The sequence below is a fragment of the Schistocerca piceifrons genome, chromosome 1 (genome assembly GCF_021461385.2).
Source record: "Schistocerca piceifrons isolate TAMUIC-IGC-003096 chromosome 1, iqSchPice1.1, whole genome shotgun sequence".
In the NCBI taxonomy this organism is placed as follows: domain Eukaryota; kingdom Metazoa; phylum Arthropoda; class Insecta; order Orthoptera; family Acrididae; genus Schistocerca; species Schistocerca piceifrons.
Genome location: NC_060138.1, coordinates 763898196 through 763914126, shown reverse-complemented (window position 1 = coordinate 763914126; position 15931 = coordinate 763898196). Strand labels below are relative to the sequence as shown.

Below are 15931 nucleotides of genomic sequence, written 5' to 3'. Positions count from 1 at the left end.
TTGCAGATGCTGCAGTCGTGCTTAATGCTGGAAGTAATATGTCTTAATACAACATTGGCATTTACATCTACATCGTACTATGTTAGCACACCTAATGGTGTGTGGTACTTCTGGTATCAGTAACTGATCCCCCCCCACCCTCTTCCACTCACAAATGACACATTGGAAGAATATTAATATGTTGATAAGCCTGTGTATTATCTAAAAAATTTTCGCTGTGGTCATTACGTGAGATGTATATGGAAGGAAGTAATATGTTGTCTGACTCTTCCCCTGAAAGTTCTTTCTCAAAATTTCAATAGTATACCTCTGTGATGCACAGTGCCTCTCATGTAATGTCTGCTTGGAGTAGTTTGTTGAACATCTCAGTAAGGCTCTAGCGCCGACAAAATGATCCCATGACAAAATGCGCTGTTCATTGGATTTTCTCTCTCTCTTCAAACAGTCCAGTGCGGTAAAGACCCCTTATTGATGAATAATACTCGAGACTCATTCAAACTAGCACCGTATAAGACACATTCTTCATGGATGAATTTCATTTCCTTTTAAGATTATGGATGAATTACATTTCCTTATGAATCTCTGTTTGGCAACCATTTTTCCTACTATGTTTTGTGGGGTCATTCCATTTAAGGTCTCTCTAGATATTTACCCCTAGATATTTTATGGTAGATACTGTTTTTAACAGTTTCTCGTAAACTGTGTAGTTGTACAGTAGGGTTTTCTTTTCTTATGCTACACCCAGGAATTTGTTTGGGATTCAGTAGTAATTCATTGATTTCATATTCTCATAGTATATTACATTTTTGCATTTTCTGAAGCACTCAATACTGCCTTTTTTTCTTTTTTAAACATTTAAAGCAAGTTGTCCATCTTTGCACCACATTCAAATCTTATCAAGATCTGACTGAATGTTTGGGCAGCTTTTTATAAATACTGTATTTACGGCATGCTTACTTGCTCTTACATGCAAGGGTCCTTTTAATAGATTTCACGTATCTGATATGATTGAGCAATTTTGTCCACGCTGAAATTTAAAACATGTTAGGTTTTATCTATAGAGTTATAACTTTTCTAGTGGCATGTTTTGCAGGTGAAGGTTTTGTTTATCCTGTACTATGCAGATTATTTTGAAAATTGTGTCTAAGTTACTTTTTACAGTACTGTACATTACAGTTTCTACCTATTCTGTGCATGGACAGAGTGTTGGAAGAATGAGTTTTTGTATGCCTTTGTGCAAGCTGCTCCTTGAAATATACCATTGTTATTCACCATAAATATTATCAAAGATGAAATACACAAGTCTGGAAATGAAAGAATCTGAAGATCCTTAGAGAAGCCTTAGCAATAAAGTTATCAACTTAAAAATAGTCTTTGAAATAAATGTGAAGAATTTCTACAAAGAAACCTTTTCCATGTACTCTTCGTAAATGATACATGGAACACGCGACATTCTCAATATAGGAATTTTACCTATACTTTAAAGATCTAACATAATAATACAATCATCATCTTGATAGTTCTAAGTACGATAAGAGAATGAATAAATTCAAATTGTTTGTGTGTTTTCTTCATAATGTAATAATTTTTGACTATTGTCCTTGCTCAAGGGCTGATATACTTCTTCATCTTGGGGTGACAATGCATGGAGCATGCACAAATGCCCCAGGAGATAGTTCCTCTTGAGTTAATATGCTTGTCATCCTTTGAGATGTCTTGCCACATGCAAATTAAATTATAAATCCACACAACAGTCTGCTCTCGCAAATATTAAATCACTATTTTGTTTCACGGTTCACGAGCATCATTTGTCGGCAAGGTAGATGTAGGGTTGCTCATCACTCTTCTGGAGTGATGTGTAACCACACACAATCTTCTGTAAGTCAGTTACCTTCTACCAAGATTAGGTCATTTTCATACTTATATTAGTTGAATTATTTTAAAATGCCATTTGTGTGTTCTTTTAAAATATACTACAATTGCTTGCAATACCATTCAAGGGCCTCAGTAATAATCAAATTATCTTATGACTATTCAGCTAAGTCCATATCTCATATATTGTATATTAGGACTGACAGCCTCACTTTATCTATGAAGCTCTGTGAGACAAGTACTGTGAATCTATTAGACTTATTTAAAAACCCTCTGACTACTTCATTCTCTAAGATATTTGGTTCAGAGAAATGCAGGGAGAATTATCAGTTGATCAAACTTGATCACAATTAAACCTAACAAAATACAGTCATGTGAACCAAGAGGACAGGCTACCTACAGTGAAGGAAACATACAGACCTACTAAATAACTTTTTATTTACTGTAACACAACTGGATTCTGTACCCATTTATCAATATATAATAAAGATTTTCCTCACAAACATCGTTACAGTTCTGGAAACTTACTTAAGTTGTAGTAAGTTCCTTGCCAGACTGCAATTTAAAACTCTGTTATTTAATTCTCAGTTACTACATAATTACTACATTTCTTTCTGTGGTGGAATGTGTTATTTACCACCCAGCTGCACTCGTGTAATCCAAATGAACTGGTTAATTATTTTATCTTTGTGTTGGTTGGATGGCTGCTTGCTACCCAAGCCTTACTTTTTGACAGTTCCTCCAGTGGCTTATCCTGCCCACACTCAGCAACTACTACTTTGTCTGGTGGTTCTTTCCAAATTCCTGGAGCATCAGTTGCCTCTTCTCTCAAAAAGTGAAGTTGCAGTGTTACAAATACTGCAAAAAATATAATGCAGTTACAGTGTGTGACATAGTAAAAGTTGTTTACTCCTGGGGGAGAAATGTTATTAATGTTGTTTTTGTTACGCGTTATAAAAGTGCCATGTACGTGAAAAGGAGTGTGTGAGCCTTCTCGTGTGGTAAAGGAGCAAATGAATAGAAATCAGAATTGATGGATTAAGTGGCAAGGTTATATCATTTCCATGTAGGATATTTATGAGAATCCGATTATATATAGCATTACATATATAGCATTACATTTAGGAGGTGAATAATGGTGGAGAAGCGAAAAGCAGCACCTAATGGAGAAGTGGTGCTACATGTGTTTGCAAAAGATTGTTTAGTGATATGAGGAAATTATGATGGCAATTAGAAAGTCAACAATGTACTTATACCATAGGCCTATTTTGACAATCCACGGCAGGATTCACACATTTAGTCACATGTGACTAGTTCTTGCAAATCCTGCAGGGAGTGTCATAACTGACACAGTCTCAACATGAGTTCATGAACTATGTTCGTAATGTTTTGTAGTCATTCATAGTCCCTTTAATGCCACTTTGTAGATGCTCTCTTAAAGTCCATGTCAACAGAATTGGAATTGAATCTATTTGAAAGATTTTTATTACATTTCCTTGCAGCTTACACTGTAATTAAAAGAAATGAAGTACAAAGTTGGAGATTTTGGCTTTTGGAGTGTAAATGACTTGCTTCTTTTTAGACCAAGAAATTTGAATATCTGTTAAGGCAGTGAGTGTGTCGTTTCCAGCAGCAACATTTTTCTACAGCGCCTTATTGCAATCTAATTGAAACCAGATATTAGAGAAGGAAAGTTGCTACTTACCATATAGCAGAGTTTCTGAGTTGTGATAGGCACAACAAAAAGATTCACACAATTATATCTTTTGGCCATTAAGGATTTTGTCAGCAGTAGACACACACACACACACACACACACACACACACACACACACACACACACACACACACACACACACGCATGCATACTCACGCAAACGCAACTTGCACACACGTCTGCAGTCTCAGAGAGCTGAAACTGGTAGAGAGAGAGAGAGAGAGAGAGAGAGAGAGAGAGAGAGTGTGTGTGTGTGTGTGTGTGTGTGTGTGTGTGTGTGTGTGTGTGTCTACTGCTGACAAAGGCCTTAATGGCCGAAAGCTATAATTGTGTGAATCTTTTTGTTGTGCCTATTGCGACTCAGCATCCCCGCTATATGGTGAGTAGCAACTTTCCTTCTCTGGTATTGTTACATTCCATCCTGGATTTTCCATTGTTTGAAACCAGATATTTATTTATTATTTCTTGACTGTAATTATTCTTCAATTTTAAAAACTGTACAAGGTATATGCACAATTTGCATCCAGTTTCTTGTATTTTTGTTCTCAATGACTACATTTCTTTCTTTTTTTATAGGCTTGAAAGGAAATGGAGAAAATGGGTTGATGATGTGTTAGTTCATACCTTATCACCTAATGTGTACCGAACAAGAGCAGAAGCTTTCCAAGCATTCAACTGGTTTTCAGAGGTAGTAAAATTGTACTCAATATTTGACATGTAGTGTCATTCTCCTTTCTCCTAATCCATTTAATTGACTCATTATAACTCCTATATGTTAACATTTTATTTAATTTTCATATTTTACTGTGTTCTGCGCTGTATACACTCATTGATTATTTACAAGAAAAATATATGCATTATAAGAAAGGAAGGCAAGTCTCAATTATATAACAAAGTGTACATTGTGAGTATGGTGTGGTAGTGAGCAGAAGGTCAAATGAAATTTGAAGCTAAATACACTTACACTGTAAACTTTGTGTCTGAATAAACAAGTCAGTTTGGGTTGCAAGTGCAAACTTTTGAAGACCCAGCTTAATAAAGATGCAAAGTACACAAAAATACACTAAATGGAAAAATGGAGCAACAGTTATCTGTTGTAACACTTTCCAATGGTTTTGAGTTTGTGACTTACTTTTTGAGCAAATGATTAACACATTGGAACAAATGCCATTTACTCTGCAATATTTGACAGTGCAGATGTGTATTTTGTGCCTGTGTGGCTGATTCATCGTATAAATGTAATGAATAATCGTACAACAGCCATCTTCTGCGTAGTTTACATTGTTGTGTATTGAGCAATCTACACGATTTCATTCACAAAACCCACAATGATTACATATCCAATCCTCATGTAATAACTTTAATGCAGTACCAGCCTTGTAATCCTAATAGCAGATTATCATATGCAACCTGTAGAACAAAGGCAACGTATAGACTGTGAGTTTATGATAATTATAAATATATTCTCGAAGGTTTACTTGTCAACTTCAGTATAACAAACTAACCAAGCCCCATGCCGTAAGGCCAAAGTGGATACAGGCATCACACATTCATTGGGGAACAGCACACTTACACTAAATGGGAAGTACAAAGGGCACAAAAGTAGTTACCAATAACTAGTGCGCATGAGATAGTTAGTTACATAATGGAATTGTTATTACCAATTGTAATTAATTATATTTTCCACTCAGAATCGAAATAGTGGTGGGAGGTACTGAAGCGATTATACTACAGAAATATAAGCACAATTTTTATAGAATGGAAAGACTAAATATAATATGATTATCAAGATTTAAGTATAATGATTTGCTACTGTGGGTTCTGTTTACTGTTTAGGTACTGGAATTTAAGGGTTTTTGCAAGTACCAGTTATTTGTTTCAGGCTGCTTCTCATGTTACAGCTTAACTATTTTTTTCTAGCTATTTCATAAAGTGGATGTGATTATATTTCTGTCCTATAGTCATTTCATTCTCTCTCTTTCTTACCACTGTTTTGGGGTTGTATAAGGAAATTAATTAACTATGATTGTTGTGAGTAATGCCTTTTAAATAATGACCTAGACCATACACATTAGGGCCAGGATTTAAATGATAAATCATATCTTTTCCTTAACTTCTTAAGGTGAATTTTACAACAGTTTATGCACAAATCCAGGTATTGTAGTATAGAAAAATGTATTTTTATCATGCATATAGAGTCATTTTTACATCTTTTTTTGTGATAGGTGATATCTTGGGCAACTTTTGCCTAAAATGCATATATTAACATGTTGCATATGGCTCACATAGACTTACGTATTTCCACATCCAACTGCTGTGGACTGATCACATAAATTTACGTTTTTCGTTCCGCGTGCATTTTCTGAGACGTGTTGCTCATGCCAGTAACTATTTCCATTTAACAAAAGGTTACATATGAATTGGAGAGTTCAGTGCAGAGACCAACAGTGTGAACTTTTGTTTTACCACCAACAATCAGTACCATGAAGTAGTCAGTACTGTAGTTATTGCCTTGTGCCTTATTGTGTGAAAACAGTGATGGAAAGCGAAATTCTTGCTGAATTGTTTGCAGAAAAGAACACAGCTATAATCAACCAAAGTGAGTCAATTGTGAACATTATAGATGACGAAGCTTCTGACGATATAAGTTGTCTGAAGAAGGACAAGATAATTATTTTAGAAACATTTAGAGAAATTCCAGGTGTAAAAACACTTTCCAGTTAGATCAGTATCACTGTGGAATTATCTGTAAGGGATGAATTGTTCCATCAGATGTCTACACAAACAAACTTGTATTATGAACAAAACAAAAAACCATTGTAAAGAATCTCCCAAGTCTCCCAAATTAGAAATATCACTGCTGTTGAACTGAAAAAAATCCCTGGCCATGATTATCTCGATGGGGCAAAAGAAAAAAGATTATTTGAAGGATTATTGGTCAACAGATCCTCTAATAGAGTCATTGATTTTTGGCAAGCTAATGAGCAGAAATTGATTTGAGTGGATATGAAAATCACGGCATTTTCAATGACAGTTCCTTACAAAGGGGACAGGAAAAACAGTTTCTACAAAATCAAAACAGTGCCAAAGTAATTCCTAGATAAATTTCAGACCATATACAAACCAGACAGGAGATTTTTCTTGATGAAGGAATGGTACCATGGAGAGGGGGGGCTTTACTTCTGGGCACATAGAGGGCAGCTTCATTTCTGGACATATAATCCTGGAAAACGTATCAGATGAGGTGTGCTTGTTTGTATTGTTTACGAAAGTGTAAGTGGATGTATCTCCAATCTAGAAATATACCTACATCTGCATCTACGTTTATACTCCGCAAGCCACCCAACGGTGTGTGGCGGAGGGCACTTTACATGCCACTGTCATTACCTCCCTTTTCTGTTCCAGTCGCGTATGGTTCGCGGGAAGAACGACTGTCTGAAAGCCTCCGTGCGTGCTCGAATCTCTCTAATTTTACATTCGTGATCTCCTTGGGAGGTATAATTAGGGGGAAGCAATATATTCGATACCTCATCCAGAAATGCATCCTCTCGAAACATGGCGAGCAAGCTACACCGTGATGCAGAGCGCCTCTCTTGCAGGGTCTGCCACTTGAGTTTGCTAAACATCTCCGTAACGCTATCATGGTTACCAAATACCCCTGTGATGAAACGTGCCACTCTTCTTTGGATCTTCTTTATCTCCTCCGTCAACCCAATCTGGTACGGATCCCACACTGATGGGCAATACTCAAGTATAGGTCGAACGAGTGTTTTGTAAGCCATCTCCTTTGTTGATGGACTACATTTTCTAAGGACTCTCCCGATGAATCTCAACCTGGTACCCGCCTTACCAACAATTAATTTTATATGATCATTCCACTTCAAATCGTTCCGCACGCATACTCCCAGATATTTTACAGAAGTAACTGCTACCAGTGTTTGTTCCACTATCATATAATCATAAAATAAAGGATCCTTCTTTCTATGTATTCACAATACATTACATTTGTCTATGTTAAGGGTCAGTTGCCACTCCCTGCACCAAGTGCCTATCCGCTGCAGATCTTCCTACATTTCGCTACAATTTTCTAATGCTGCAACTTCTCTGTATACTACAGCATCATCCGCGAAAAGCCACATGGAACTTCCGACACGATATACTAGGTCATTTATATATATTGTGAAAAGCAATGGTCCCATAACACTCCCCTGTGGCATGCCAGAGGTTACTTTAACGTCTGTAGACGTCTCTCCACTGATAACAACATGCTGTGTTCTGTTTGCTAAAAAATCTTCAATCCAGCCACACAGCTGCTCTGATATTCTGTAGGCTCTTACTTTGTTTATCAGACGACAGTGCGGAACTGTATCCAACGCCTTCCGAAAGTCAAGGGAAACAGCATCTACCTGGGAGCCTGTATCTAATATTTTCTGGAGCTCATGAACAAATAAAGCGAGTTCGGTCTCACACGATCGCTGTTTCCGGAATATATGCTGATTCCTAGAGAGTAGATTCTGGGTTTCCAAAAACGACATGATACGCGAGCAAAAACATGTTCTAAAAGTCTACAACAGATCGACGTCAGAGATATAGGTCTATAGTTTTGCGCATCTGCTCGACGACCCTTCTTGAAGACTGGGACTACCTGTGCTCTTTTCCAATCATTTGGAACCTTCCGTTCCTCTAGAGACTTGCGGTACACGGCTGTTAGAAGGGGGGCAAGTTCTGTTGTGTACTCTGTGTAGAATCGAATTGGTATCCCGTCAGGTCCAGTGGACTTCCCTCTGTTGAGTGGTTCCAGTTGCTTTTCTATTCCTCGGACACTTATTTCGATGTCAGCCATTTTTTCGTTCGTACGAGGATTTAGAGAAGGAACTGCAGTGCGGTCTTCCTCTGTGAAACAGCTTTGGAAAAATGTGTTTAGTATGTCAGCTTTATGTGTGTCATCCTCTGTTTCAATGCCATCATCATCCTGGAGTGTCTGGATATGCAGTTTCGAGCCACTTACTGATTTAACGTAAGACCAGAACTTCCTAGGATTTTGTGTCAAGTCTGTACATAGAATTTTACTTTCGAATTCACTGAACGCTTTACGCATAGCCCTCCATATGCTAACTTTGACATCGTTTAGCTTCTGTTTGTCTGAGAGGTTTTGGCTGCGTTTACACTTGGAGTGAAGCTCTCTTTGCTTTCGCAGTAGTTTCCTAACTTTGTTGTTGAACCACGGTGGGTTTTTCCCATCCCTCACAGTTTTACTCGGCACGTACCTGTCTAAAACGCATTTTACGATTGCCTTGAACTTTTTCCATAAACACTCAACATTGTCAGTGTCGGAACAGAAATTTTCGTTTTGATCTGTTAGGTAGTCTGAAATCTGCCTTCTATTACTCTTGCTAAACAGATAAACCTTCCTTCCTTTTTTTTATATTCCTAATAACTTCCATATTCAGGGATGCTGCAATGGCCTTATGATCACTGATTCCCTGTTCTGCACATACAGAGTCGAAAAGTTCGGGTCTGTTTGTTATCAGTAGGTCCAAGGTGTTATCTCCACGAGTCGGTTCTCTGTTTAATTGCTCGAGGTAATTTTCGGATAGTGCACTCAATATAATGTCACTCGATGCTCTGTCCCTACCACCCGTCCTAAACATCTGAGTGTCCCAGTCTATATTTGGTAAATTGAAATCTCCACCTAAGACTATAACATGCTGAGAAAATTTATGCGAAATGTATTCCAAAATTTCTCTCAGTTGTTCTGCCACTAATGCTGCTGAGTTGGGAGGTCGGTAAAAGAAGCCAACTATTAACCTAGCTCGGTTGTTGAGTGTAACCTTCACCCGTAATAACTCACAGGAACTATCCACTTCTACTTCACTACAGGATAAACTACTACTAACAGCGACAAACACGCCACTCTGGGGAAGGAAAACAGCTTTAGGAAACTATTCTCTCAGTACTTTCGCCTCACCTTGGCATGTGGCAACGTGGCAACACATTTCTAAAGAAAATTATTACAACAAAACAGCTATTGCCAAAACACTTCTAGAAAGGAAAACAAGAGTTTGTGGTACAATATGAATCAACAGAGGTCTTCCTCAATGTCTACAAACAGAAGCCAATTCTCCAAAGAGAGGTGACACTAAATTTTGAAGACAAGGTGACATTCTGCTGGAGGTATGGAAAGATAAAAGGGAGGTGAGAATGATGATAACAGTTCACAATGCGTGTATGGTTGTGGGGGGCAGAAGTTTTCCTAAAAGAAGTTGCAAGAGCCTGGACAGGTGATCAATAAGTTGGCACAGCAACTGTGTAGGAAACTGACCCAATCAGACCTACAAAATGAGCAGCTCCCAAGGATACACCTGGTTGATTGCCAGGGAACATGCAAGAACATACTATTCAGACTATTGTGGGAAGTGGAAAAAGGAAATATCCAGCAAAACCTTGCAGAATTTGTGCAGTGCACCGTAAAAGAAGTGAAACAAGATACTACTGCCAGTTTTGTGATTTACCGTTACATGAAGATGTGTTTCCAGAGGCATCACACACTTCAAGAATATTAGAACACAAAACAAACATGTCTGCCAAGTTCCAACAGCATCAGATACCAGTACATGCAGCTACATTCAGATAAGGAATGGTCGCTCGTTTCACGCGTGTTATGAGAATTGCGCAGCGCGGCAGCTGGTATGCAATGTGTTAACAAAAATAAAAATATGAAAATGTTGTTTACATGTCAGTGCTTCAGATATATTGTCACAAATAAATGCCAGTTACTACAAAGCTTTATTTATCAGGACTGTAAGAAAAAAGTAATTTAACATGCTAGTCGGTTTGCAGGTGTAAGACATTGCTGCAAAGAGTTGACAAAAAACTCTTGGAACCAAAAAAGGTGGCATCTGATGCAATAAACATCTACATCTACATCTACATGATTACTCTGCAATTCACATTTAAGTGCTTGGCAGAGGGTTCATCGAACCATAATCATACTATCTCCCTACCATTCCACTCCCGAACAGTGCGCGGGAAAAACGAACATCTAAACCTTTCTTTTCAAGCTCTGATTTCTCTTATTTTATTTTGATGATCATTCCTACCTATTTAGGTTGGGCTCAACAAAATATTTTCGCATTCGGAAGAGAAAGTTGGTGACTGAAATTTCGTAAATAGATCTCGCCGCGACGAAAAACGTCTTTGCTTTAATGACTTCCATCCCAACTCGCATATCATATCTGCCACACTCTCTCCCCTGTTACGTGATAATACAAAACGAGCTGTCCTTTTTTGCACCCTTTTGATGTCCTCCGTCAATCCCACGTGGTAAGGATCCCACACCGCACAGCAATATTCTAACAGAGGACGAACAAGTGTAGTGTAAGCTGTCTCTTTAGTGGACTTGTTGCATCTTCTAAGTGTCCTGCCAATGAAACGCAACCTTTGGCTCGCCTTCCCCACAATATTGTCTATGTGGTCTTTCCAATTGAAGTTGTTCGTAATTTTTACACCCAGGTACTTAGTTGAATTGACAACCTTGAGAATTATACTATTTATTGAGTAATCGAATTCCAACGGATTTCTTTTGGAACTCATGTGGATCACCTCACACTTTTCGTTATTTAGCATCAACTGCCACCTGCCACTCTATACAGCAATCTTTTCTAAATCACTTTGCAACTGATACTGGTCTTTGGATGACCTTATTATATGGTAAATTACAACATCATCTGCGAACAACCTAAGAGAACTGCTCAGATTGTCACCCAGGTCATTTATATAGATCAGGAACAGCAGAGGTCCCAGGACGCTTCCCTGGGGAACACCTGATATCACTTCAGTTTTACTCGATGATTCGCCGTCTATTACTACGAACTGCGACCTTCCTGACAGGAAATCATGAATCCAGTCTCACAACTGAGACAATACCCCATAGGCCCGTAGCTTGATTAGAAGTCGCTTGTGAGGAATGGTGTCAAAAGCTTTCTGGAAATCTAGAAATACGGAATCAACTTGAGATCCCCTGTCGATAGCGGCCATTACTTTGTGCGAATAAAGAGCTAGCTGTGTTGCACAAGAACGATGTTTTCTGAAACCATGCTGATTATGTATCAATAGATCGTTCCCTTTGAGTTGATTCATAATGTTTGAATACAGTATATGCTCCAAAACCTGATGTAATTCAGTTTGAATGCAAACCCAGCTTAGTTCAAGATACCAAAAGGAAAGTGCTCCAACAGCATGAAAGTGCGAGGTTTTATTTGTGCTTTTGCAGATAAGTTCTTCAGCATTAACTAGATGATAGCTTTATTGTAAACACAGCTCAAATATCAGAGTGTTTAAATGAATTCTTCACAAAAGGGGCAATGTCTGATGTTAATGTAACAGTGTATCAGAGTAAAGTAAATCCCCTTGGACTCCATCAAGAAGCTGAGTATCTTACGAATTTTAAAAAAGTCACACTATAGGATGTGGAGAACATTATAAGATCATCAAAAAATAAAAACTCTGCCGGGTCGGATGGGATACTCACTAAAATGTGTGACATAATAGCACCTCCCTTAAGTAAAATATTCAAACTATCTTTTGAACAGGGATGCTTTCCTGTTATTTTGAAGTACACCAAAGTCAGACCTCTGTTCAAGAAAGGGTCAAGGGAAGACATGGGAAACTATTGCCCTGTTTTTATTCTTCCAGTTGTGTCAAAAGTGTTAGAGAAACTAGCTGCAAACCAGATCAAAAATTGTATTTTAAAAAAAATGATATTATTATAAGTAACCAATTTGGATTTCAACCAGGAAAAAAATACTGTGGATGCAGTGAATACCTTTATTGAAAAGATATGCAAGTCATTGTATCAGAGGAGTAAAGGTTCAGATATCTGTGATCTCACAAAAGCATTTCGCACAGTTAACCATGACTTGCTTGTCTACAACTTACACAAATATATGAGATTAAGGACAATGCTCTAAAGTGGCTCACATCATACTTACACAACAGAAAACAAAAAGTAACTATCCCTTCAGATGCAGTGAGTTATTGTCTGAAATGGAGTACAGTATCACAAGGTGTGCCTCAAGGCTCCATTTTGGGGCCAATCCTGTTCCTGTTCTATGTAAATGACTTACCCTCAAATATAAATTCCGCATCAGTTCTGTTGGTGGATGATACTCCTGTTTTAATTGAAGTTGATGACACAGAAAAAAATCCAAGCTCCATTGTAAGCACACTGGATATCTTAGAAAACTGGTTCCAGTTTAAATGATTGAAACTAAACGTTAAAAAAAAAAAAAAAACCATTTGGTACATTTCAAAACCAAACATTCAAAATGTGAGGAACTTAAAATCTAACATAACAATCAACTTACGGAAGACGTCAACACAGTCAACTACAAATTCCCTCCATATACGTTTATGAAATTATAATCTTCCTACACACCAGACAAAAATTATTTGAGGAGAATCATTTTAATCACATGTATAACACGAGAAATGAAAATAATTTTGTGCTGTCCTCACACCAGTTGAAATTATATGCGACTCCACAGTATATGGGGATGACAAAATATAACAAGTTAATGGGCAAAAACATATTTAATATGAAGCCAGAAATTTTAAAAGAAGAGGCTTCAGCAGATTCTGCGGGAGAAATGCTACTATTTAATAGAAGAATACATAGAGGATGAAATGATAATTTGAGGAAGGGGTAACAAAGTGTTAGATTTTATTGTATGTATATATAACAAAATTGTATTATTATTATGATGCTGTTTGGTAACACCAGCTGTTCTGTGTTTATGGTGAAATTTTACCGCAATTTTGACATGTTTCCTGCACGTGAGTCAAATGTCTTAGATTATAAACCACAATTCACAGTTTGATGGGGAATTATTATTTTGTAAACTGTCTGAAATTAAAGTTAATGCAGAAAAGAGCTAAATGTGCAACAACACTGTAATACTGTCAAACACAGCAGCTGTGTTAAGAGAAGTGCTAAAAATGACAGCAGACAAACACTATCATGAAAAGAATAGTTGTTACTCACCATATATAGGAGATGTTGGGTTGCAGATAGGCACAACAGAAAGTGGCTTTTGTCCAACAAGGCCTTCATTGAAAATAGACAATATGACCAAGAGTACACTTTCTGATAGTCTTTTTGTTGTGCCTATCAGTGATTCAGCATCTCTGCTATATGGTGAGTAGCAACTATCCTTTTGATGCTTGTGTTACATTCCATTCTGAATTTTCCATTGTTCAATTTAGCAGCAGAACACAGTTATTTGAACAGACAGGTCCATCTTCAATTGTGCAATCATTTTTCAAGGTGTGTGAGATGATGGTCTCTTGCCCACTGAAGAAGCTAATGCTACAGACAGTTCTTGTCCAAGTACACCAACATCCAGTTCCAGATGAATATAAATTGGAAAAGAACTATTGACCCACACGCTACAAGGAGGTGCTCAACAAAATAAGAATTAATGTAGATGACCAAAAGGTTGGGGGTGGACATTCTGTTGCAAATTTTGTTCTTGCTGGTGGTGTAAAAGTGGACGTTCCTCCTAACATGTGAAGCTCTCAAGAGAGTAAACAACTCGACAGTTGCAATTTTGTTTGACAGCTCTGTGAAGCTACTGTGGCTGGATGGTGTGAATAGAGACAACATTTGTTGCTAGTAGCAGGTGGTGCTTCATACATGGCTAAAGCAGCCAAGAAGCTTCAGATTCCTTACCCCAGTATGGGGTACATCACTTCCTGTGGCAAGAAAATCTATGTGAAAGCTCCACTATAGGTGCAGGAATTGAAGGAACGAGCACCTTCACTGCTCCTCCCTACCCTCTCAGCCTGTTCTTACACAATGCAGTTCTCGGCTTAATACTGCTAGACAATCTTTTGTGATCTTGATAGTGATGAATAAAGTACTATCAAAAATGTAAAAGAGCTCTCTACAGGTACATTGTCTAGGAACTTAGCATACATCAGTGTCAAGTTTTCAGTGGTATCAAAAGCCATTGTATCAATGGAAGCAGCTGGTATTCAGCTGTGTGACACCCAAATATTGTGCAACATGTACCGAGTGAATTGGATCAAGCTCATGGCTTTTTGGCTGACAAAGTGAACAAAAAATTGCAAAGTGTTCTACAGCAGAATTGTGGATATTCTGCAATGTCCAAAATTAATGACAGTCTTTCTGGAAATGTCACAATATTCGAAGAAAAGGAACTAAAGCTGGCTTACAGTTACCTCGCTATCTTCATGTACTCATATGCGATGTCTGTGATGTGCAGAGGAACTTTCTGTGTACAAAACTATCCTCATCAAGACAATTGTAAATCTTTGAAAATAGAAAACTAGAAAATGCATGTTCTGATCTAGTGCAACTATGCAGAAACTGTAGATTGACAGGAATACATTAAACAAGTGGTGTTTTGTAGTAAAAACAGACATTTCAAAAATAAGTGCTATTTAGTTTCAAACGCTGCAAAAAGTAAGTCCTATACTCACAATTTGTTCAGAAGTGAATTTTGTGTTACATGGTACACAAAAAATCAACAAGAGTGCTTTTAAACAAACTTAAGTAAAGTTGTATTTTATTTTTTAAGGTCATGTTCGTATTAGTTTTAGGTCATAAAGGCATATTTCACTTGTATTTTTTCTTTTAGTCATTGAAATCCGGTCCCTAGTTGTGATCGATCAACATTATCCACTTTGGCTATATGGCAATCAGTCAGGCCTGATGGCGTACAGTTAATATCTGAAGGATATTTGTAACAGGTGACATGATTCCTTTTGATGTTCAGCACACATTCCTAATGGGTCCCTCCCCCTCTCCTCTTCTGCAGTTCCAATTCTCGTGATACATTAGGTGTGTTTCTGGAAAGAACAATACCTTGCTGTATAATTTGATTGAAAATAAACATGGTACTATTTACATGTGTAGACTTTTGCAACTTCACATAAAATGTACTTCCACAATGCACCCACAGCACAAGAAGTCTGTATTACACTTGCAGTGCAAAAGTGCTCAGTGAATCTGTGATGCTGACAACATGGAGCCAGAACTGCAGAAGCCAGAAGCTGGATACCACCTTCAGAGCTAATGCTGTAAGCATCAACAAAGAGTCATACGCACAAAGAACAAGAGTGACAAAGATCTGGGGTTAGAACAACAATGTACCGCTATTGTACCATACAGTCAAGGTCCAGGTGGAGAAAATTCTTGCCCAAGTGAACATTAAACTGATCTGTCAGATCAAAAACAAAATTAGAAGACAATCAATGATGCCATTGATATGCTGCACACTCAGAGGGTGTTTGTGAGGTCAACACATGTGGAATAATTTA

At 37.7% G+C, this 15931-nt stretch overlaps 1 protein-coding gene across 3 annotated transcripts in view; it reads left to right on the top strand.

Annotated features, from left to right (window-relative positions):
- The window catches only part of LOC124788509 (prostaglandin E synthase 2-like), a 48037-nt gene that overhangs the window by 21887 nt on the left and 10219 nt on the right, over positions 1-15931 (top strand). For all 3 annotated transcript variants that reach the window (XM_047255796.1, XM_047255789.1, XM_047255781.1), the window contains one exon: positions 4166-4277. In XM_047255796.1, the coding sequence (XP_047111752.1) occupies positions 4166-4277 (112 nt within the window). The remainder of the gene's footprint in view (positions 1-4165; positions 4278-15931) is intronic.